This window comes from Lolium perenne, chromosome 1 (genome assembly GCF_019359855.2).
Source record: "Lolium perenne isolate Kyuss_39 chromosome 1, Kyuss_2.0, whole genome shotgun sequence".
In the NCBI taxonomy this organism is placed as follows: Eukaryota; Viridiplantae; Streptophyta; class Magnoliopsida; order Poales; family Poaceae; genus Lolium; species Lolium perenne.
This window is the reverse complement of record NC_067244.2, coordinates 173,889,573-173,913,860: the sequence shown is the minus strand read 5'-3', so window position 1 is coordinate 173,913,860 and position 24,288 is coordinate 173,889,573. Positions and strand designations below refer to the sequence as shown.

The window sequence follows — 24,288 nt, the reverse complement described above, 5'->3', positions numbered from 1 at the left end:
AGTCCATTCATCATGATTCCGGCTTATTTTAGCCAATAATTCTTCAGCGTCATCCGAGTTCTTTTCCGAAAACACAACCAGCACAACTATCCAGGTATGCCCTAGACTCAATGGTTAGTCCACTATAAAATATATCAAGTAAATCATGCTTTTCCGCATCATGCTCAGGCCGAGCTCTAATAAGAGAGCAGAATCTTGACCAAGCCTCAGGCAATTTCTCTTCATCTTCCTGATTAAAATTATAAATTCTCTGCAAAGCAATATGTTGAGCACTAGCAGGAAAGTATTTGCGGAAGAAAACATCAAGCAGTTCTTTCGGACTTTTAATAGAATTTGGTGGCAAATTATTATACCAAGTTTTAGCGTCATCCTTTAATGAGAATGGAAATATTTTAGCAACAAAGTAAGTATGCATCTTAACATCATCAGAAAACAAGCTACTAAGAGTAGATAACTCAGTCATGTGTTCAACAGCACTTTCTTTTTCAGTACCACAAAAGGGTGTTTTCTCAACAATAGCTATATGAGATAGATCAAGAGAAAAATCATAATCTTTATCCCTAATGTTTATAGGAGATGTGGCAAACTTAGGATCAGGAGACAGTTTATATCTAACAGCATGTTCTGCAAGCAACTTTTTAATTTTTCTTGCATCAGTAGTAGCATTGCATTTTTCAATAAAATCATCATTAAGCTCTACATAATCTTCCTCAGGATCATCACTAAAATAATCAAGTTCAGGTGAACTAACAGGTGTAGTAGCATTAGGAGTTTCAGTATTTTTAATTTGTCTAGACCTAGCAATTGTAGCATCTAGAAAAGATCCCAATGAACCACTATCATCAAGCACAGCAGAAGCATTATCAATATTATGAGAGTGTTCAGATTCAGCAGATGTACCCACATGCGAAGCATGTGACGGTGAAACAAGTTTATCAATCACAGATGGTGAATCAAGTGCGGCGGAGGTATTCGTAATTGTACCTTTTCTTGTAGTGGATGGTAATATGGCGATCTTAGTATCGCGAGGTTTACCCATGATGGAGAATTTGCAGCGAACAATATTAATCCAAGTGAACTTCCAAATAAAGCTATGCTCCCGGCAACGGCGCCTTAAAATAGTCTTGATGACCCACAAGTATAGGGGATCGCAACGGTCTTCGAGGGAAGTAAAACCCAATTTATTGATTCGACACAAGGGGAGACAAAGAACACTTGGAAGCCTTAACAACGGAGTTGTCAATTCAGTTGCACTGGAAACAGACTTGCTCGCAAGAGTTTATCGAGGTAACAGTTTTATAGCGATAGCAGTAGTGAAATAACAATGAAGCAGAGTAATGAGACAACAGTAGTGATTATAGTAAACAAGAAGATTAAAATACTGTAGGCACGGGGACGGATGACGGGCGTTGCATGGATGAGAGAAACTCATGTAACAATCATAGCAGGGCATTTGCAGATAATAATAAAACGGTGTCCAAGTACAAAGCAATCAATAGGCATGTGTTCCATATATAGTCGTGCGTGCTCGCAATGAGAAACTTGCACAACATCTTTTGTCCTACCAGCCGGTGGCAGCCGGGCCTCAAGGGAAACTACTGGATATTAAGGTACTCCTTTTAATAGAGTACCGGAGCAAAGCATTAACACTCCGTGAACACATGTGATCCTCACATCGCTACCATCCCCTCCGGTTGTCCCAATTCTTGTCACTTCGGGGCCATTGGTTCCGGACAGCGACATGTGTATACAACTTATAGGTAAGACCATAAACAATGAATATCTTGATGAAGCAATAACATGTTCAGATCTGAGATCATGGCACTCGGGCCCTAGTGACAAGCATTAAGCATAACAAGTTGCAACAATATCATCAAAGTACCAATAACGGACACTAGGCACTATGCCCTAACAATCTTATGCTATTACATGACCAATCTCATCCAATCCCTACCATCCCCTTCGGCCTACAGCGGGGGAATTACTCACACATGGATGGGGGAAACATGGCTGGTTGATGTAGAGGCGTTGGCGGTGATGGTGGCGATGATCTCCTCCAATTCCCCGTCCCGGCGGAGTGCCAGAACGGAGACTTCTGGCTCCCGCGACGGAGTTTCGCGATGTGGCGGCGTTCTGGAGGGTTTCTGGCGACTTCGACTTCTCTCCTGGTGTTTTTAGGTCGAGGCGAATAAGTAGTCCGAAGGAGGGCGTCGGAGGCCGGCCGAGGGGCCACACCACAGGCCGCGCGGGCCCCCCCGGGCCGCGCCGCCCTATGGTGTGGGGCCCTCGGGCCTCCACTTCAATTGCCCTTCTGGCTCCGTTAGTTTTCCTGGGAAAATAGGGCCTTCTGCATAAATTCCGAGGTTTTTCCCGAAAGTTGGATTTCTGCACAAAAACGAGACACCAGAGCAGTTCTGCTGAAAACAGCGTTAGTCCGTGTTAGTTGTATCCAAAATACACAAATTAGAGGCAAAACAATAGCAAAAGTGTTCGGGAAAGTAGATACGTTTTGGACGTATCAGGTACTGCCGAGGAAATCTTCGCCTTGGTTGATAGTTTCGACCATGGTCCTCCTCTGGCGACCTGTGCCGTTTGTTGTGGACAGCGTCTTCTCCATCTGCCCATTTATTTGCTATCTCCATTAACGCGGATACTGTCTTTGGATTGGTCCTTCCCAAATCTTCGACAAAATCTCCACGCCTGACTCCTGCGACAAACGCATCTATTGCTCTCTCGTCAGATATATTTTCTGCCGAGTTTTTGATGATATTCCACCTCTGGATGTACTTTCTCATTGGCTCATCTGGCTTTTGTCGACATGCTCTCAATTCTTCTAACGACGCGGGTTTTTTGCACGTGGATCTGAAGTTCTTGACGAACACATCCTCGAAACTTTCCCAGCTGTCGATGGACCCTGGAGCGAGTTTCTTTATCCAAGATCGTGCAGCTCCACTCAAATGCACCTGGATGCTTTGCATGGCTGTTGCCCTAGTTCCTCCTGTGAGCTTCACCGTCTCCAGATAGTCGACTAGCCAATCCTCTGGATCTTGAAGGCCGTCGAACTTCTTGAAATTATCGGGTAACTTGAATCCTGAGGGGACTCGAGTTTTCCGGACTCTCCTCGTAAAGCATGGCAAGCCACACATATCTTCGTCGGTCAGCTCCGGAGATTGCCGATGATCCCTTCTGCTTTGCCGCGCTCTGTCAACTCTTGCTTGTGCTGCTGTGTCTCTTGCTCCACTTGGCCCTTCGGGTGCTACCGCTGTTGCTGCTGCGGGTCGTGGACTATTTTGCCTTGCCGCTCCTTCGGGAGGCGTTGATACAAACGCTGTCCCCATAGCTCCAACTCCTGCTACCGCCATATTGTATAGTGTTTCCCTTGGATCACCTGGAGGTGGTTTAGATGCAAGGATAAAAGCATGTGTCGCCATATACCCAGCCTCTGGTGTCTTAGGGATGATGTTTCCTCTTGTATCTATCGACATAAAGGACATGTCGAGGTTTTGGACCAAGTGCTCTCTTTCTGCTTCGGGTATATGTTGCAGCCTTGATCTTGCTCTGTTCCGCGCCTCCCTGTGGCTATCACCCGTGGTTCTCGATTGTCGACTTAGGTCTGCCCTTCTCCTGCTGGATGCAGAAGCTGCCTCCTTCCTCCTGTTCAACTCAGCTGTCTGTTTTTCCAATTCCCTGGCAGCTCGTGCGAGCCTATATTGATATGCTTGCAACTCTTCTGGTGTGGCTGTGGTAGCCATTGGTTCTGTGCCGTTCATAGCTCTCGTGGCTCTGTCCCACGCTGCTTGTGAAAGTTGAACTCTATCTCGCGGCTCTGGCCCGACGTATTTGTTGCCCAGGCCTTGTCGCAGATTGGAGGGATCGACTTATGGATTTCCCAGACTGTCGAAAGCCTCAGATGTCTCCTCTTGATCTTCAATGGCGTAAATCTGATGATACTTTGTACTCAGATCTACGTTGGGTTTGGTGACATCATCGTTGAGATTGATGAAGACCTTGCCCACTGTGAGAGATTTGTCGATGAAGTCGTAACTGTCGACATCGCTTGAGCCATCGCTTACATATGAGTCCGCAGATGACTCAAACGACATGTCGTTGAAGATCTTGGCGAGTTTTTCTCTTGCTCTGGTGCTGACGTATCGTGTCGCCGAAGTTTCTTCTTCTCCTGACTCGGTTGACGATGCATAGCTTGAAAAATCAGAATCGACCGCCGACGATCCCGACGAAACCGGAATCTCGACACGATACGATCCTTCCTTCTCGACGCGAAAGTGAAAGCTTCCGAACGTCATCTCCATAGGCTCCGCCAGATACGCATATGCATCCAAACGGGAGGGTGGGTGAGGAACAAAATCGACAAGACCAGCAGCGATCTGTTTACCTCGATCCATTGTGTTGCTTGCGGTTGATGATGTCGAAGATCTTGAGCGTGCCATCGAGATCAGATCCTTACGCCTCTAGTTCCCACAGACGGCGCCAATTGACAAGGTATCAACTTGTCAATGCCTATGGATTGTAGGCTAGGGTTTAGTTGGAAGTAGAGGGTAAGTAGATCTCGAAGGTTTCAGCCGAAAAGTACTCGACGATTATGAAAACTAGGGTTTGTAGACAATGATTCGATTCCCTCTTCGTCCCTCGGCTCCCCCTTTATATAGGAGGTGGAGCCGAGGGATTCGTGCTATACAAGTTACAGAGTCCGGGACGGTTTCTAACTCATCCCGCCATATTACAAATAACACTTCCTATTACAACTCTTAACTTTCCTTGACATATCTTGGGCTCCCGAATCTTCTTATTCTTCGGGTAGTGGGCCTTCAGTAAACCCCGGGTACCATCTTCGGCAAGCCCATTTGGGATGCCTATGTCACTTGTTGCTGCGGTAGACGTTCACTTGCCGCTTGCAAAAGCGCGTAGAAGATCTTGATCACGATCGGTTCCGGCGCCACGAACGGGCAGCACCTCCGTACTCGGTCACACGTTCGGTTGTTGATGAGGACGACGTCCACCTCCCCGTTCCAGCGGGCCGCGGAAGTAGTAGATCCTCTTGAATCCGACAGCACGACGGCGTGGTGTCGGTGGCGGTGAAGAAGTCCGGCGGAGCTTCGCTAAGCTACGCGGGAGATATGGAGGAGAAGGGGGCGGCTAGGGTTTGGGAGGGGGTGGCCGGCCACTTCAATGGGGCGGCCAGCTTGTGGTTTTGGGGTGGCCGGCCCCCTCCCTTGGCCCCTCATTATATAGGTGGATCCCCAAGTGTTGGTGTCCAAGTCTTCGAATAAGACCCGAACCAAAAACCTTCCATAAGAGGGGAAACCTAGCCCAACTAGGACTCCCACCAAAAGGTGGGATTTCCACCTCCCATGTGGGGGGGTGGCCGGCCCCCTAAGGGGGAGTCCACTTGGGACTCCTCCCCACCTAGGGCTGGCCGGCCATGGAGGTGGAGTCGGGACTCCACCTTCCTTGGTGGTTTCTTCCGGACTTTTCTAGAACCTTCTAGAACCTTCCATAGAACCTTCCGCGACATTTTATTTCACATAAAATGACATCCTATATATGAATCTTATTCTCCGGACCATTCCGGAACTCCTCGTGATGTCCGGGATCTCATCCGGGACTCCGAACAAATATTCGAACTCCATTCCATATTCAAGAACTACCATTTCAACATCCAACTTTAAGTGTGTCACCCTACGGTTCGTGAACTATGCGGACATGGTTGAGTACTCACTCCGACCAATAACCAATAGCGGGATCTGGAGATCCATAATGGCTCCCACATATTCAACGATGACTTTAGTGATCGAATGAACCATTCACATATAATACCAATTCCCTTTGTCTCGCGATATTTTACTTGTCCGAGGTTTGATCTTCGGTATCACTCTATACCTTGTTCAACCTCGTCTCCTGACAAGTACTCTTTACTCGTACCGTGGTATGTGGTCTCTTATGAACTTATTCATATGCTTGCAAGACATTAGACGACATTCCATCGAGAGGGCCCAGAGTATATCTATCCGTCATCGGGATGGACAAATCCCACTGTTGATCCATATGCCTCAATTCATACTTTCCGGATACTTAATCCCACCTTTATAGCCACCCATTTACGCAGTGGTGTTTGGTGTAATCAAAGTACCTTTCCGGTATAAGTGATTTATATGATCTCATGGTCATAAGGACTAGGTAACTATGTATCGAAAGCTTATAGCAAATAACTTAATGACGAGATCTTATGCTACGCTTATTTGGGTGTGTCCATTACATCATTCATATAATGATATAACCTTGTTATTAATAACATCCAATGTTCATGATTATGAAACTAATCATCCATTAATCAACAAGCTAGTTTAAGAGGCATACTAGGGACTTCTTGTTTGTCTACATATCACACATGTACTAATGTTTCGGTCAATACAATTCTAGCATGATATATAAACATTTATCATAAACATAAAGATATAAATAATAACCACTTTATTATTGCCTCTAGGGCATATCTCCTTCACCAGTATCAAATACCCAGGTACTAGAACGAGAACCAGTGAGATAAACATCTATAACATGTATATCAGATATACCTTCTTTCTTTTTCTTGACAAGGCCGCTCTTCAGATCAGCCAAATACTTGGAGCAATTACACTTCCAGTGTCCCTTCTCCTTGCGAATAGCACTCAAAGATCGGGCTTAGGGCCGTTCTTAGGTTTCATAGGAGGCGTGGCAGCTTTCTTTGCCACCCTTCTTGAATTTTCCCTTAGACTTGCCCCTGTTTCTTGAAACCGGTGGTCTTGTTGACCATCAACACTTGGTGCTCTTTCTTGATCTCAATCTCAAGCAGCTTTTTAGCATGCCAAAGAGTTCAGGTAACTCCTTGTTCATGTTCTGCATATTGTAGTTCATCACAAAGTTCTTGTAACTTGGTGGCAGTGATTGAAGGACACGATTAATCCCCAGTCTATTAGGAATCACTATTCCCAAGTCACTGAGTTTCTTCGCATGCCCGGTCATAACGAGCATGTGCTCACTAACGGAGCTGCCTTCTTCCATCATACAGCTGAAGAAGTGTTTCGATGCTTCATAGCATTCCACGGCCGCATGAGTCTCAAATATAGCTTTCAGCTCATTGACCAACTCATGAGGATCGTGGTGCTCAAAACGTTTTTGAAGATCGGCTTCCAGACTGCACAGGAGGGCACACTGAACTTGAGAGTACCGAGTTTTCCGAGTCGCGTAAACATTCTTACTTCATCGGTTTCAGTTTCTGCAGGAGGGTCACCTAGCGGTGCATCAAGCACAAATTGCAGATTTCCGCCAGCGAGGAAGATCCTCACATGACGGAACCAGTCGGTGAAGTTGCTACCGTTGCTCTTAAGTTTTTCTTTCTCTAGGAACTGGTTAAAATTGATTGGGGACGCCATCTCTACAACATATATTTGCAAAAGTTTAGACTAAGTTTATGACAAATTGAGTTCAAATTTTAATTCAACATAATTAAAAATCTAGGTGAACTCCCACTCAAAACAATTTCCCTCGCATTGTCTTAGTGATCACACGAACCAAATCCACCACACCTAAGTCCGATCATCACGAGACAAGGTATAATTTCAATGGCGAACACTCAAAGTGTTCATCATATCAACCATATGATTCATGCTCTACCTTTCGGTATCACGTGTTCCGAGACCATGTCTGTACATGCTAGGCTCGTCAAGGCCACCTTAGTATCCGCATGTGCAAAACTGTCTTGCACCCGTTGTATGCACTTGTTGATTCTATCACACCCGATCATCACGAGATGCTTCGAAACGACAAGTCTTGGCAACGGTGTTACTAAGGATGAACACTTTATTATCTTGAGATTTTAGTGAGGGATCATCTTATAATGCTACCGTCGCGATCTAAGCAAAATAAGATGCATAAAAGGATTAACATCACATGCAGTTCATATGTGATATGATATGGCCCTTTTGTCTTTGCGCCTTTGATCTTCATCTCCAAAGCACGGACATGATCTCCATCATCTTCGAGCATGATCTCCATCATCGTCGGCGTAGCGTCAAGGTCAATGGCGCCGTCTTCATGATTGTCCTCCATGTACCAACTATTACAACTACTTTGAAATACTACTCAACATGAAATTTAAAGACAACCATAAGGCTCCTGCCGGTTGCCACAATACAATAATGATCATCTCATACATATTCATCATCATATTATGGCCATATCACATCACCAAACCCTGCAAAAACAAGTTAGACGTCTCTAATTTGGTTTGCATATTTTACGTGGTTTAGGGTTTTCGAGAGAGATCTAATCTACCTACGAACATGAACCACAACGTTGATACTAATGTTGTCAATAGAAGAGTAAATTGAATCTTCACTATAGTAGGAGAGACAGACACCCGCAAAGCCTCTTATGCAATACAAGTTGCATGTCGAACGAGGAACAAGTCTCATGAACGCGGTCATGTAAAGTTAGTCCGAGCCGCTTCATCCCACTATGCCACAAAGATGCAAAGTACTCAAACTAAAGATAACAAGAGCATCAACGCCCACAAAACCATTGTGTTCTACTCGTGCAACCATCTATGCATAGACACGGCTCTGATACCACTGTAGGGATTCGTTGCATAGAAAACAAAAAATTTCCTACCGCGAACACGCAATCCAAGCCAAGATGCAATCTAGAAGACGGTAGCAACGAGGGGATTATCGAGTCTCACCCTTGAAGAGATTCCAAAGCCTACAAGATGAGGCTCTTGTTGCTGCGGTAGACGTTCACTTGCCGCTTGCAAAAGCGCGTAGAAGATCTTGTTCACGGCGCCACGAACGGGCAGCACCTCCGTACTCGGTCACACGTTCGGTTGTTGATGAAGACGACGTCCACCTCCCCGTTCCAGCGGGCAGCGGAAGTAGTAGCTCCTCTTGAATCCGACAGCACGACGGCGTGGTGTCGGTGGTGGTGGAGAATCCCGGCGGAGCTTCGCTAAGCGTGCGGGGAAGAAGGAGTAGTGGGGCCCCTAGGGTTTGGGGAGAGGGGGGCGCCGGCCATCTAGGTGGTGCGGCCACCTTGTGGTGTTTGGGTGGCCGGCCCCCTCCCCTTGGCCCTCATTATATAGGTGGAACACCCAAGAGTTGGTCTACAAGTCTTCGAATAAGACCCCAAACCAAAACCTTCCATATCACATGAAACCTACCCAAGCTAGGACTCCCACTAGAGGTGGGATTCCCACCCTTCCTTGGGAGGGGGTGGCCGGCCCCCTTAGGGGAGTCCACTTGGGACTCCTCCCCCTTTAGGGTTGGCCAGCCATGGTGGTGGAGTCCCTTTGGGACTCCGCCTTCCAAAGTGGTTTCTTCCGGACTTTTCTAGAACCTTCTAGAACCTTCCATAGAACCTTCCGGATCATTTTAAATCTTATAAAATGACTTCCTATATATGAATCTTATTCTCCGGATCATTCCAGAACTCCTCGTGATGTCCGGGATCTCATCCGGGACTCCGAACAAATATTCGAACTCCATTCCATATTCATGTTCTACCATTTCAACATCCAACTTTAAGTGTGTCACCCTACGGTTCGCGAACTATGTGGACATGGTTGAGTACTCACTCCGACCAATAACCAATAGCGGGATCTGGAGATCCATAATGGCTCCCACATATTCAACGATGACTTTAGTGATCGAATGAACCATTCACATACGATACCAATTCCCTTTGTCACGCGATATTTTACTTGTCCGAGGTTTGATCATCGGTATCACTCTATACCTTGTTCAACCTCGTCTCCTTACAAGTACTCTTTACTCGTACCGTGGTATGTGGTCTCTTATGAACTTATTCATATGCTTGCAAGACATTAGACGACATTCCACCGAGAGGGCCCAGAGTATATCTATCCGTCATCGGGGTGGACAAATCCCACTGTTGATCCATATGCCTCAACTCATACTTTCTGGATACTTAATCCCACCTTTATAACCACCCATTTACGCAGTGGCGTTTGATGTAATCAAAGTACCTTTCCGGTATAAGTGATTTATATGATCTCATGGTCATAAGGACTAGGTAATTATGTATCGAAAGCTTATAGCAAATAACTTAATGACGTGATCTTATGCTACGCTTAATTGGGTGTGTCCATTACATCATTCATACAATGATATAACCTTGTTATTAATAACATCCAATGTTCATGATTATGAAACTAATCATCCATTAATCAACAAGCTAGTTAAGAGGCATACTAGGGACTCTTTGTTGTTTACATATCACACATGTATCAATGTTTCGGTCAATACAATTATAGCATGGTATATAAACATTTATCATAAACATAAAGATATATAATAACCACTTTTATTATTGCCTCTTGGGCATATCTCCTTCAGTAACCTTTTGGGTTGGACAAACCCAATCGGCGTAGATTCCACGGGCTCCCCTACAAGAGAACAAGTCATGTTGGACGACCCTGAATGGGTCTAGTCGGGCTTGCCCAGCCCTACAGGGCCTTGTCAGGCTGGCTGAACTTGACTCGTCTGGTTGGTCACATTTTATTCTCGTCCCTTTCTCTCGCCAACACTTTCCCGCCACCATTTGTCGCCATCTCATCTCGTCACCTCTTTATAAATCCATCCGCTGATTTGTTTTGATGTATCAGTGTTTCTCTCCCACTTCTTCCTCATGCCAACCATTTGTCGGCATGATTGTGCCTTGCTCGGACCAAGACTTTAGGCCGACGAAGATGAAGGGTGCAAGCTTTCCCTAGGGGCGAGAGCGGAGCGGTGCTGGTGCGGCGATCTTGCGAAGGTGGACGAGGTAGAGGATTTTTTTAATCAATTCGCCATCAAGTTTTTCGGGTGTGGCAACTATGATCATGATGCACCGGCAAGTTCGTCGTACCCGAGGCCTCTGGTATATTCTAAGCAAGCTGAACAGACTTTTTCTTTTAAGGAAAACCTACATCGGGTTTTTCGAAAGAACCCAAATAATGCGTCTATGAGGATTTGAACATGGGTGGCGGGGTTGTATACCAACTTCCCTAAATGGACGAGCTAGGCTCCCTTCTTATGAATAGATATATTATTTATGTCACTGTTGTTTTTTAATTAACGTTCCTATTTGTGTTGTGGTACCCTCTGCCCCTCTACATGTGGTACCATCAGAATAGGCATTGTGGGAGATTGAAAAAGGGCATCGTCATGCATGGGAAAGCTTTAACGTGGAGGAGCATGCAAATGAGATTGTTGCATAGGCAAAGGAGGAGAGAGAGAGAGAGAGAGAGAGAGAGAGCTAGCTCGAAGAACATCGAGAGGAGCAATTACATTGGCTTGATGAGTGGGGGAAGCTGAACGAGAAAAGTGAGAGTTGCATGAAGGAGGAATAGGTGCGCAGGGAGCTCGGTGAGGCGGATAGACTGAGAAATAGAGAAAGGGATGCCCAGGGAGCGGAAGAACGCAGTGGCAGACCAGAAAATGGTCACGCTGGACTCATAACCACTAGATTTCTGTCATATTAGCAATGTATCTAAATTCCAGTTGTAGTGTAGCGGTGTAACTAAATTTGCGCTATGGTGTAGCGGCGTAAATTAATTTCGGTTATAATATAGCGGTGTATCTTAATTTCAGTTGTATTATATCTTAAGTTAATGTATTAATAATGATTCCCCGCCATATTTTCCCGCTAATCTTCCCCGTTGAATATTCCCCCAATCCTTCTTGCCAGATTTTTTCGTGCCAGACTTTCCTCGCCATTTCTTCTCTTCTTGTCCTATAACCCCCTTCCCCATCGTTCTATTATATCCCAGTGTATTCTGTCGAAGATGTCGGATGATCCTTCAGCTTGTAGTTTTTCCATGTGGGTGTCCCAATGTTTGTGGTTGTGTGTCGTCAGGCGAAACAATAAGATAGTTCCACTCAAAGAATTCCTCACTGAAGTGGGTAAGGAATTAAGAAGGGAAGGGTGGCCTGTAACAACCCTTGAGGAAAATACGACAAGAACTTCTGAGGTACTTCGCAGCAATCAAGGTGGATGAAACAAACACATAAGAGTGATGCCTCAAGGCGCCAACACCAGGAACCACTATGGCAGTACCACCATTGTTCCAAAAGAGCACCACCAAAACGCCTACATGAGCTATCTCCGCAGTAAATCGGAATTTCCCTTGCTTTTCTACTTGATCTAACTACTTGATTTGGCGGGAGAATGGCAAAATTTGGCCACAAAATTGCCAAAACCAAAGAGAATAAACAGAGCACACGAGAAATAAGAGAGGAAGAAGCAAGGGAACGGGGCGAGTTATTGCTTGCGAGGAACATACTAGGTAGACTAAACCGGCTGGACTCTTCGAGATTCTCTACCCCGATCAGAATGGTCACCTTAAAGGGCGACCAAGCTTTTCGGGTTCGTCCATCCCGACGGATTCCTTGCCGCTCTGGGCCACACTATTGGCCACCTTTTGACTTTTCATACCCGACTAGTCCATTTCGGGATTCCCGAAACCGACGCCATAATATTATTTTTTGAAGAAAAAAACTGCGCAATATTTATGGAAATAAAGAAGAAAAAAATTAATTAGCCCCCCAAAAGTAAAAAAAAAAACAGCAGGCGATGTCACCGAACCCGGATGTCACGTCCTCTCAATCTTCTCAATCAATGAAAACAAAGCAATCGATGGCGCCGGCACGCGGCAAGTCAGAAGTTTTCTCCTTTTATCCGTCAAGAACAAGCATCGATTCCAGTTTGCTTCTGACTGTTTGCTTTCCTTTTCCCCCAAATTCTACGTTGAGCGTGAACAGGAAATCCGCTCGGCACTAGAAACCCCCGTACGGCCAAGAAAAGGAAGGCGAAGGCAGCATCGCTCTGATCTTCTTCCTCTTCCAGGTAAGCTAAGCTAATCCTTCCCCAAATATTGCTTTGCGAAGTGGAGAGATTTTTAGGGACAGTTTTCGGTTGAGGATTCGGCTGTTGATTTCCTCGTGCTTTCTTGATTTCCTCTCGAAGCACTGCATCTCGTTGCTGTGCATGTAGGTCCGTACTCTGTACAATGGGGCTTTTGTTGCCAAAGAGCTTCGCATGTCGTTGGCGATTTTGTGCCCAGCGATCTCTGCCGATTCGACTCAGATCTTACACCTTAGGGTGATTTTGTTGCATGCATTGCTACTTTGCTAGTGACGATTTATTCGGTGCGGAGATGCATTTCTGCTACACTACTTTGTAATCGCCACAGTCAGTAGGGCACAGAAATTCAACACAGACTCGCCTCCATCCAATCTGTCTGAGTGGTCACAATTCGGGGTAGCTCCTCGATTGAATCGCCACACTCTTTTTCCGGGCTAACTCCGTGATGTATGCATTAGGTCTGGATGCCTAACACAGTGATGTACTGATGTCTCAGTGTAGGTTGCATTGCAAGAACCAACTGCTTAGTGCGCTCTGAATTTCTATGACAGTTACTGATAGACCGACTGTTCATGCGTATAATATAATCCCTTACTGGATTTCCAGGGAATCTAGCAGATAATGAGCCGGAAAACAGCAAATGGACCATCACGTAACAAGAAGAAGGTGTGTGACCGTCTAATTGGCGACGATGTTTCCGAAGTAGATCCATCTTACAAGCTTTTCCTGGAACATTTGAGCGAAGTTGGGAGCAGCTATTTCTGCGATGTGCCAGATGGGGATCATGGCATGCCTGCTTCGGTAAGGTATGAAGTGGACAAAGATTGCACAAGTGTCCTTAACAATTCCCTGCACAGGAATCGGCGTGGTCCAAAGACCAAGCGCCCTCGTGTAAGTGTAACATCAGGTAGGGATGCCCATATAAGTGTGAAGGAGATGGACACACCAATTGATGAATCCTATGCAGCATTCCTGAGCACTATGAGGATCGAAGATGGCTTCATGGTTGTTGAGCCAGAACCAGGTGTAAGTGTAACATCAGGCACGGATGCCCATATAAATGTGAAGGAGATGGACACATCAATTGATGAATCCTATGCAGCATTCCTGAGCATGATGAGGATCGAAGATGGCTTCATGGTTGTTGAGCCAGAACCAGGTGTAACATTCGTATATGGGAAAGAGGATGAGACACCCGCTGGATATGGTAAAATGAGAACTGCTAGCTCCACAAAGGAGCGAAAGCATTCGATCAATGCACTTGAAAACATGACTGAAGATAGACTTGGAAAGAATGACAATATTATATCTGAATGTGGAATCAATGGACCTGCTCCAGAATCTTCAGCTTTTAACGTGAGTTATACCTTTGCTTAATTTTGTGGTTTATCTCTTTGAAGATGCTGTATCCACTCTATAGCTTGTTTTTTTTTGGGCCAGGTCTGTGAAGATCATCAAGGAGAACCTGCTGCTTTTAGTTCCGGTGTTCCTTCTACATTTGATGAAAAACTTCATTCTGTTCTAAGTCAGCCCTACGACGGAAGTGAACACAAAAAGCTTATGAGAAAAGCCACTGAGCAGAAGCCTGTGAGCAGGCTAAAACACTTGCGAAATGCATGCAAGCGCTACGACACAGACATACTTGGACTATCATATCTTGATCACTACCCAGGTGGTTTGTCCTTTTTTTAACAATAATTTTTGCTTGATGGAGTTATTTCATTGTTGCTCCTTTATTGTTGTCGGAGTCTTATGAGTTCATTTTTTAACCTAATTTCAGCAAGGTATTGGTGGACAGGAATTTTGAAAACTGTGCATTTTAAGATCCTAATCGATCTATGTTCCCAGCCTATAGCTCTGACCAAATGAATTTTAGAAATCCTTAACATAAGTCGGTGATTAAATTTCATCATGTCCATAGGCTTTTTCCCTTCTTTTGTCTGCATGGATCATTGATTTCTATCAGAATCCATCAAGCTAAGTTGTTCCTCTCCAGCTCCTAACTAATTAAAATGATTTGTAACACTCACATAGAACAAAACAACCCTGATTTAAGTGCATTATAATTGGGGGTTAGCTTGCTCAGCTTCTCTCTTGTCGCCATGCCTCTATTTTCTGTACCAATTGTGCTTTCTTCTATAAACTGACAATTTGATTTTTGGATACATGATGCCAATTTTGTATGTTGTGTTATCTTGTTTTTTGACCCAAAGCACCTGTAGCATTTTTTTATAGACTTTGTGATCTAGATTCTCGTAGTCCTGTTAGCAGTTTTGAAGGTTATGCTTTGGTGCCGCAATATACTTGCCAGTGGATGGATTGTTTGATTGCATTTGTGTCATGCTTTGCTACCAAAACTGATGTTTGGCATGCCATGCAGATCTGGCCAAACAAATACACTCTGCTGACACTGATGAGGGGCGCCTGAACCTCCTGCGAAAATTCTTCTTCTGGTTGGAGGTTATTTGTGTTCACCATCCTAGCTATATATTTTTCTTGTGCATACTTATGATATCCTACAGTGGAAATTAACATTAATGATTTAAAAAAAAGGCAAAGGTGGGAAACCCACTGACCTCTGCACTGATTGATTGATTGGTGCATTCTAAATGATCTGAACGAATGATTTACCCAGCTAAGGTTTACAGGGGAAGCTGCTGAAGTAGGCATACATTGGGAAAATACACCATAAGGGAACTAGTTTGTTTTCCAATTATGTGCATTTTGGGTCATATCACATATTAGCCAGAGGGTTCTTTCGACGATCTGATGAGTGGTGACTAGACACGAATGCTCAGTTGCTCACGCTATAGGCATGATTTCGGTATTGCAACCTTGGTAGAGAGAAAAAAAAAGCAGTTCCCCATCCATTTAAATTGCTCCTCTCATGTGACTAAGGAAACTAGATATTTAGATGAACATGAACTAAAGCTGAACTATCTGCAGAACTTATCTCATGAGGGGGCATACATGCCATGGAAATCCAAGGGGCTAGCGTGTGATCCCATCGTAGCAGACGACTAGCTACAAAGCTGAACAAGTGGGGGCTCGCTGAGATGTCCCAGGACGAAGGGAATACTGAAGAACCTTTTGTTGCAGGGCCAAAGGGTGAGCCGAAGCCTCCACTCCTTGCAGCAATGCTCCCTGGACCGTTAGCCATGTAACCCGCCTGGAATGATACTATGCTAGTTTTTGTTCTGTGGCTTAGCCAGATCTGTGCAATCTTCAGTTATCTCTTGCTGTCTTGCAGTAGTGCTGCTGTGGAATGTGGATATCATTTGAGCAGTTTCTTTGGTGACAGACTGACAGTTGATGCTCTAGCATGCAGATGGGCACTGTGCCAACTGAATCAAGATGGTTGTTGTAGGCTTGTATGTATAGCGGCTGAAGCGTCAGATTAACTCTCTTTTTGTTCTGTCGCAAAACGAAATCTCTTTTGTTAGGGGAATCATCACATTATCGTGCGGCACTTCTTCTTTCGGGAAAGGTGGCATGCGCTGAAAGGAAGGAAACCACTGGCCCAAAGTGCTGACGCTGCTTTCAGCCTGCTGTGCGATCTAGTGACTCGTAAAACAGGCCTGTTTCGGCAGCAGTATGGGGTGGCCGTGCGTAGGGTCAGGGAAGCACCATGGGATGGGGAGAGAGGCCTTGATCGGTGCTCTAACAGAGCCCGTAAACGGACCAAAACCGAAAAATAACCGCCAGTTTACGGGTTCGGGCTGAAATTTGGCGCCGATCAGTGACCGTAAAAGGGCCAAAACCGAAAAACTTTTTTCGGTCCGAGACCGAAAACTCAAAACGGTATGTATTTGTAGGGGTCGATCGAACGAACCGAACGCTCGATCCCTATCTAGTGCGCGCTGAAATTTCAGCTGACGCAACCGCTCGCTCGCTCCTTCCCCGCGCCGCCACCACACTCCGCCGCCGCTGCCCCGCCCGATTCGCTCGAGCCCCGCATCCCGGAGGTAGCGCCGTTCGCCCCGCACCCCGCCCGCTGATCCTCGCCCAACTCCGGCTGCCGCCCCCACCGCCATCGCTGCCGCTCCGTCCGAATCGAGGATGAGCTCGGGCGACGAGTTCGATCTGTCGGATTCGTCGAGCTCCGACGATTCCGACCTCGACGAGCTGCTCCAGAACGACGAGATGGAGGCCACCATGCTCCTCCTCTCTGTCAAGGACCTGGAGGACCGCGCGAAGCTGCTGAATCGGAGGCACGGCTCCGTGTTCGGCCGGAACCACATCCAGCGGAATTTCCTCCTCGGCCACGAGCAGCTGATGGAGGACTACTTCGCCGAGGTACCTACATATCCTCCCCATTTGTTCCGTAGGAGGTATCGCATGCAGCGTAGCTTGTTCGTCCGAATCGTGAAGGCCTGCGAAGCCAATTCGAATTACTTCAAGCAACGTAGGAATGCCGCCGGGGTGATGGGTTTCAGCGCTTTCCAAAAGATCTCTGCTGCCATGAGGGTCATTGCTTATGGCATCCCTGCGGATTACACCGACGAGTATCTTCGAATTGGCGAAGATACTACCACGGAGTCAGTCCGCAGGTTTGCTCGCATGATTATCAAGTTGTTTGGGTCAACGTATCTCCGAGCTCCCAACGAGAATGACACCAAAAGGTTGATGGAGATAAATGAGAAAAGAGGTTGGCCTGGCATGCTTGGTAGTCTTGATTGTATGCATTGGACATGGTAGACTCATCTTGTCTTGAGAAGTGTGATGTTATGGTAATAATAGCTAGTTATCACCTTACTCTCTTTCTTTCTTTATTTGTATTGGGTTTCATAAAAAGAAAAGACATTGGTTGGATCAGGGATGCCAATGGGGAGGTCTAGATGGACAGAGCTCCTCCATGCCCCACATCCCAATATCCAGATATTTGTGGGGCAAAAGTGTAGTCATGATGTCTCTAACCTATTGGATTTTTAACCGATGGATATTCTTCATGGAGCAAATAGAAAAACAACAACAATAATTCATACTGCCTCTGTCAGAAGGATATATCTAGACACCCTTTAGTGTATAGATATATTCGAATTTAGAAAAATCTCTGACGTTCTTTTATGGATGGAGGGAGTGCAATGTTTAGTGAAAAGCCATTTTGAAACCTCCTTTTGATTTTTATAGAATCCTTTTGCTAGTTCGCATGAGGTTGGGGTAGGGTTTTAGGTTTGGGGTGTTGTGATCAAAGCCAACATTGATGGTGCGGTTTCCAGGAACATGTTCATGGGTGCTGTGGCTGGTGTTCAGAAATGGCTATGGTCTCTATACGGACTATTTCTTGATTCGCCTTCTCTTGAAGGCCCTGCTTGTCGCGAGACACTCGCATTGTCGGCCGATCTTCAAGAGTTGCTGTTGCGAGTTACTGCAAGCAGATTATTATGGATATGGTTGATGCTAGTGGTGGACAGTATGCAGCTATCTTCAAGGAGATCAATTTACATCGATCAAAGTTTAAAAAGGTGATTGTTCTCATTTGAAGGAAGAAAATCAAATACGGAGGCTCCTAGTTTAGCTCGTTATGCTTGATCTTTAAATCCAGGGCGCCATATGTGGGTGCTTAACCCCATGACATTTTGTCAATTCCTGTAACTTTCACACTTGATCAATACAAAGTTTATCCGACAATTACACTTTGCCGATGTTGAAGAAAACATGTATGCCATGGGAGTACATGTACTAGATTCGTGCCAAGGAGAAAACAAAATGGTGATTGGCCAAAAGAAAAGTAAAAAAAAAAAGTAAAGGAAGATGAAACACCGTAAAAAGGGGATGAAAGAGAGAGAAAAAGGAGTGGCAGTGGTGTGTCCACTGATCAAACGAGGGCTCCTTCCCTCCAACGCAAGCGAAACCAGGTCAGCTAAAATCCAACCGCAACGGACCAAGCAGAGGAGCACGCGAGCAGTTTCCATTTCCGGCCATCCAACCCTGACGCAGTTCGAAAGCCCCCTCACCTCCATTCCCTCCATGGCGGCCACTCTCCTTTACTCCCCATCCTCCCCCAACCATGGCATTGACACCCACAGGCCACCATAAAGATCCCCACCACCACGGCTTGCTGCTCCCAAGCGTCCAGAGGAGAGGAGAAGAGGGGTCGAGCCTTGGGTTTTCTTGTTCAGAGGAGGTCGAGATGGGGCGCGGCAAGATCGAGATCAAGAGGATCGAGAACTCGTCCAACCGGCAGGTGACCTTCGCCAAGCGCCGGGCCGGGCTACTGAAGAAGGCGCGCGAGATCGGCGTGCTCTGCGACGCCGAGGTCGGCGTCGTCATCTTCTCCAGCGCCGGCAAGCTCTACGACTTCTGGACGCCCAAGACCACGTAAGCTCTCTCTACTCCCTTTCTCCTCTCAGTGCTCTGTTGCCTCTGGAACTGATCACAAAGATGCACAACTGTGGTTTGGTTTCAGGCTGCCGAGGATTCTGGAAAAGTACCAGACCAACTCCGGGAAGATACTGTGGGACGAGAAGCACAAGGTTCTTGTCCGATCTATTCCAGCAGTTTCTTTCAGCACCAATAATCAAATAAAAAGCATTCTGAATTTGGAAACCCTGGAATTATGTCAGAGCATCAGCGCAGAGATCGACAGGGTGAAGAAGGAGAACGACAACATGCAGATCGAGCTCAGGTGAGTGTTCCAGCTCCGATTTTTAATTTTTCCTTTCCATTTTCTACTTGTACCGCATCAATGTTCGCATGACGCGACTGCGGTGGGTGATGAACGGTGCAGGCACATGAAAGGAGAGGATATAAACTCCCTGCAGCCCAAGGAGCTGATCGCCATCGAGGAGGCGCTCCAGAACGGCCAGACCAACCTGAGGGAGAAGATGGTAATTTGGGGTTTCAGCCTTTCAGGATTCAGAGCTCTGATGGGATAGTTTGCAGCATGCAAGTGCCGCACCTTTATTTTCTGGAAAACTGCTGCCTCTGATGTTCGTGCTGTCTCCTTGTTGCAGATGGATCACTGGAAGATGCACAGGAGGACTGTATGAGCCTAAATTTGTCACTGCAACTTGTTTTTATTTCTGTACACCATGGAGTTTCATGAACAAGGATTTTGTTCTGCAAATTCTGATCATGCTCCTCCTTTGTGATTTACTGCAGGAGAAGATGCTGGAGGAGGAGCACAAGCTGCTGGTTTTGAGGATGGTAAATTTTCAGCACTACCTCGCTTTTCTACATTCTGCGATGGATCTCTCTCTCAACTAGTGAAATTGTCATATTCTCCAAGGACACAATCTTGGTTTTAGTACAGTGTTGCTAATGCAGTTAGACCATTGATCAGTACATAAAACACCTGATCAGAATCATCTACTGAGCAACCAAATAACTCAACACGACGTAGTTCATTATTACCAAACGCCATGCTTGTGTTCTATATCTGATACACTGCATATCAAATCACCTCTGCCCATACAAAAATAAATACTACCTCTGTCCACAGAAGGATGTCGCAGGGTTGTCTAAATTTAAATGTATCTAGATAGTCTTTAGTGTATAGATACATCCGAATCTACTTAAATCTCCGACATCCTTTTATGGACGGAGGGAGTTATTGAAACTGTTATGAGACAACTCAGTGCATAGGTTCAATTTTCTGCTTTGCTGAAGATAAACCCAGAGGAGGAGAATTTACCGAAGTTTGCTCTCCTGTTTCCAGCACCAGCAGGAAGTCGAGCTGAGCGGCGGCATGAGGGAGATGGACCTCGGGTACCAGCAGAGTAGGGATCTTGCTGCCCAGATGCCATTCACCTTCCGGGTGCAGCCCAGCCATCCCAACTTGCAGGAAGACAAGTAGGCCACTGAACCCTACCAGGGGCTGTATGTACTGAAGCTCCTTTACCTGCAGGCTGCAACTGATAGCTTGCATTTCCTTCCGCAACCTTAGATGTATCTTCCTTTTCATGTCTGCCTTGTGAACTTAATGCCAGTTATCTCAGGGCACATTGCTTTAACTAGCAGAGTTGCTGTCCATGTCAAGATGTTCCTAGAATCCTGGTCTTAGGACTGAATAATGTGGAGCTTGGTATCACATGCTTGTTTAGTTGCTGCCTATTCTCATTGCCAGATGTTGGACAGATTGTCTTTGTGTTGGGGATGATGGCTAAAATTCAGAAGTAACAAATTTGATGTGAATTCCATTTGCATCGTTCAAATGTCTCATACAGAAAATCAACATATCAAGAGGTCATGGCACACAATTATGGATTTAGCTGACCAAAAGAAACACAAGTATTACATCACCTAAGCATGTCCCCATTATCAATTAATGGCCCGCTGATGGCTGGTGAAGCACTGAAGTTGCTCCCTGCTTCGCTGAACATGAGGCTGTGCCCATATGGCAGTGGCCGGTCTGGTATCTCCGGTATGTCCATGTCCCCCTCAAGCATCTTCACCGCCTCGGTGATGGTTGGTCGGAGCGCAACCATCACATGTGCGCATAGGATTCCGACAAGAACAAACCTCTCCATCACCTCTCCTCTTGGGCTCTCACCTGTCGACAACGCCTCATCTAGCACCTCTCTCGACTGACCGGCCTTGACGAGCGTCCACGCCCAGTCGGTGATCAGCACCGGCCCTGCCTGAGCCGACATGTCAAGCACATGCCGTGCGCTCAATATCTCAAGCACCAGCACGCCGAAGCTATAGACATCGCTCTTCTCTGTCAACTGCCCGTAGAGCGCGTACTCCGGCGCTAGGTAACCATGCGTGCCGGCGACACGCGTCGTGAGGTGGGACTGCCCCTCCCTGGTCCTCCTGGCTAGCCCGAAATCCGCCACGCGCGCACGCATCTCATTGTCGAGCAATATGTTGGTCGCCTTGATGTCCCTGTGATAGATTGCAGGCTTGACACCATAATGCAGATACTCCAGCCCCTTTGCCACATCCATAATTATGGTCCGGCGCTGCGCCCATGTCAACGCCGGCCGCTGGCTGCCTCCCTCTTTGTCGCGGAAGATGAACTCCTCGAGCGATCCGTTGGGCATGAAGTCGTACACGAAGAACATCTGCTTCCCTTCGTCGATGTCGTCGTCGACAATGCAGCAGCCGCGCAGTGGCACCAGGTTGCGGTGCCGGAGGTGGCTGATGATCTCCACCTCGTTGGTGAACTCCTCGTCCCCGCCCTCCATTTCCGGGTTGAGCACCTTCTTGACAGCAACGATGGACCCATCCGCAAGCACGCCGCGGTAGACGACCCCGAACCCGCCGCGGCCGATGAGGTTCTTGTCGGCGAAGCCGTCCGTCCCCTTGGACAGCTCGGCAATGCTGAATAGGATCGAGCCGGTGTTGGGCCGCAGGTGCGGCCGCCGCTCGCCCGACGACCCCTCCTCAGGGATGTTGAGGTCTCGGGTTTTCTTGGCGTTGGCGTGCCTTCTTTTTCTTCTCCAGAGAAAGAATGCGATAGCTGATAGGAGCAGGATGATGGCGATTGGGATGGTGGTGGCGTAGATGGTTGTGCTGTTTGACTTGGAAGGGTGGGAGGGTTGGGTGGCTAGGCCGAGCCCGAGCGTGCAGTTGGCGGTGGAGAGGGAGGTGGGCCCCTCGACGCTGGAGATGCCGGCGGCGTATATGACGGTGAGGTAGAAGCAGTTGCGCTGCGACTCGGCCGAGGCGTTGGCGTCGGCGGCGATGAGGTGGGAGGTGGCGACGATGCCGGCGGTGAGGCAGTTGTAGCAGACGGGCAGGGACGCGAGCTCGGGCCCGCAGGCGGCGTCCAGGCCCGCGACGGAGTCGTTCCCGACGACGGCCCTGTACTCGGCGGCGGTGGTGACGCCGGCGCAGTAGGACGGGGTGGAGACGAAGTCGGCCGGCGACGGGAAGCAGGAGCGCACGAGCGAGGCGCCCGGGAGGGAGGCCGGCGGCGCGGAGATCCCGTCCGCCAGCCCCGCGAGGCACGCGGCGGCGGCCCCGGCCGACGGGAGGCGGAACTGGCCCGTGGCGCGCAGCCGGCCCGCGAGGCCGATGCCGAGCAGGGAGAGCAGCGTCTGCCGGCACGCCGTGATGTTGGGCGCGCTCCCCGCGCACGGCGTGGGGTCCCACGGGAAGGCCGGCACGTAGCTCAGGTCCAGCGGGCACGTCCCGTTGCCGCCGGCGCCCGCTCCAGCCGCGCCCTCCGGCGAGCCGGCGAGCAGCAGCGCCAGGAGGAGCGGGAGGATGCTGAGGAGCCTCCGGGCCGGCATTTGGGCGAGCAGCTGGTGTTGGGTGAGGGGAGGAGTGGCTGAACAGGGGAGTAGCTTAAACAAACTTGGAGAGAGCGAGCTTTCGGCGCTTGGAGACAGAGAGAGTAGTTGGAGTAAAATGGGGCGGCTTCGCCAAGCTTGCTTGCCTGAACGGAATAATTTTGCGCTTTGCGGCAGGATATTGGTGGCCTAACGGGTCAATGACTGGTGGGGCCTGCTTATCTACGTGCGTTGGATTGATGGAGACACCGTAGAGGCCTCTGGTGTCTGGAAGCGAGGACGTGGCACACCTGCGACTTTACTGTTTGGTTCACGTGGCGTATACTGCGGACTTAGTGATTTTACATTGTTTTGGTGTGTTTATTACTCCTTCTGTTTCACCAAAAATGTCTAAACTTTATCAAAATTTGGATGTATCGATGGGATAGATGGAGAAGCTTACAATAAAAAAATTACAATATTATTAGTACGACAAGTTGGTTGCTTTTTTAAAAATTCATTGAAATTCTATGTTTGTCGTAAATGTTTTTCTAATTTGACCGAGTTTGTAGAAAATAGCTAACATCTACAATGTCAAATCTATTAAGCAGGAAAATATATTTTGCGGTGAGTCTAATAAAGTTAAGTTGACATTCTAGATGTTTATAATATTTTCTTTAAGCTAGGTCAGAGTTAATGTAATTTGATTTAGGAAAATCCTAAAAAAAATAGTTAATCTGGAGTTGAGGGAGTTCGCTTTGTCGTAGTGCATATCTTTGATTGAGTTTTTATATCTCCAAGATACATATGACGAGGCAATCTTTAAAATGAGAGTGAATTCCACTTTTTTTTTAATTTTTTTCTATTTGTGTATTTGTGACACGGCTTACCCCCATTTAGTGAAAATTTCACCCGGTTACCCCATTTGAGATACCTTGGACCCTTATGCTCTGGTGTGTGTCAGCTAGGCTAGGCGTGAGGCGACGATCAAAGTTCCAAAATATCATGAAGACAACAAAGAATGGGGCATATGGAGAAGAGAATGTTGCCAATGACCCCCACCGAGTTTTACACATAGTTGACGTCACATGGACCTAACATGTCGGTCTTATCTAATACAACCAGCAAAATGCAAAAAATGGGATAATGCCGGGTTCAAAGTTTTTCAGATGGGTAATCCAGTAGAATTTTTTTAAATGGGGCAATACGTGTC

The 24,288-nt window shown here is 47.0% G+C and overlaps 3 protein-coding genes across 4 annotated transcripts; 2 read left to right on the top strand and 1 right to left on the bottom strand.

The window, feature by feature from the left end:
• The first annotated feature begins 12,638 nt into the window (after positions 1-12,638).
• LOC127313120 (uncharacterized) lies at positions 12,639-16,235 on the top strand. Its single transcript, XM_051343667.2, has 6 exons — positions 12,639-12,707; positions 12,813-12,897; positions 13,522-14,271; positions 14,356-14,587; positions 15,296-15,375; positions 15,862-16,235. Exons 3-6 carry the CDS (start codon positions 13,537-13,539, stop codon positions 15,937-15,939), a joined length of 1,125 nt encoding a protein of 374 aa, XP_051199627.1. The 5' UTR covers positions 12,639-12,707; positions 12,813-12,897; positions 13,522-13,536; the 3' UTR covers positions 15,940-16,235.
• Positions 16,236-18,811: 2,576 nt separating this feature from the next.
• On the top strand, positions 18,812-20,968 carry LOC127313112 (MADS-box transcription factor 4). Its single transcript, XM_051343657.2, has 7 exons — positions 18,812-19,236; positions 19,325-19,391; positions 19,482-19,543; positions 19,646-19,745; positions 19,872-19,901; positions 20,020-20,064; positions 20,576-20,968. Exons 1-7 carry the CDS (start codon positions 18,926-18,928, stop codon positions 20,711-20,713), a joined length of 753 nt encoding a protein of 250 aa, XP_051199617.1. The 5' UTR covers positions 18,812-18,925; the 3' UTR covers positions 20,714-20,968.
• Positions 20,243-23,224, bottom strand: LOC127313099 (probable receptor-like protein kinase At1g11050). 2 transcript variants are annotated; one of them, XM_051343643.2, is made up of 2 exons: positions 21,160-23,224; positions 20,243-21,019 (listed from the first exon to the last, which is right to left on the bottom strand). In XM_051343643.2, exons 1-2 carry the CDS (start codon positions 23,094-23,096, stop codon positions 20,974-20,976), a joined length of 1,983 nt encoding a protein of 660 aa, XP_051199603.1. In that variant the 5' UTR covers positions 23,097-23,224; the 3' UTR covers positions 20,243-20,973. The 2 variants fall into 2 exon arrangements, with proteins under 2 accessions (XP_051199603.1, XP_051199610.1); XM_051343650.2 differs by having other exon boundaries at positions 20,684-23,223.
• Positions 23,225-24,288: the final 1,064 nt, after the last annotated feature.

What these genes read in the sequence shown, in the direction of transcription:
- LOC127313120 (XM_051343667.2), top strand. Translation starts at nt 13,537, where the DNA reads ATGAGCCGGAAAACAGCAAATGGACCATCACGTAACAAGAAGAAGGTG. An exon ending in ATATCTTGATCACTACCCAG is followed by an intron (nt 14,588 to 15,295) that starts GTGGTTTGTCCT and finishes CATGCCATGCAG; the next exon opens with ATCTGGCCAAACAAATACAC. An exon ending in AATTCTTCTTCTGGTTGGAG is followed by an intron (nt 15,376 to 15,861) that starts GTTATTTGTGTT and finishes AACTATCTGCAG; the next exon opens with AACTTATCTCATGAGGGGGC.
- LOC127313112 (XM_051343657.2), top strand. Translation starts at nt 18,926, where the DNA reads ATGGCATTGACACCCACAGGCCACCATAAAGATCCCCACCACCACGGC. An exon ending in AACATGCAGATCGAGCTCAG is followed by an intron (nt 19,544 to 19,645) that starts GTGAGTGTTCCA and finishes TGAACGGTGCAG; the next exon opens with GCACATGAAAGGAGAGGATA. An exon ending in GGAAGATGCACAGGAGGACT is followed by an intron (nt 19,902 to 20,019) that starts GTATGAGCCTAA and finishes GATTTACTGCAG; the next exon opens with GAGAAGATGCTGGAGGAGGA.
- LOC127313099 (XM_051343643.2), bottom strand. Translation starts at nt 23,096, where the DNA reads ATGCCGGCCCGGAGGCTCCTCAGCATCCTCCCGCTCCTCCTGGCGCTG. An exon ending in GATAATGGGGACATGCTTAG is followed by an intron (nt 21,020 to 21,159) that starts GTGATGTAATAC and finishes TCTGAATTTTAG; the next exon opens with CCATCATCCCCAACACAAAG.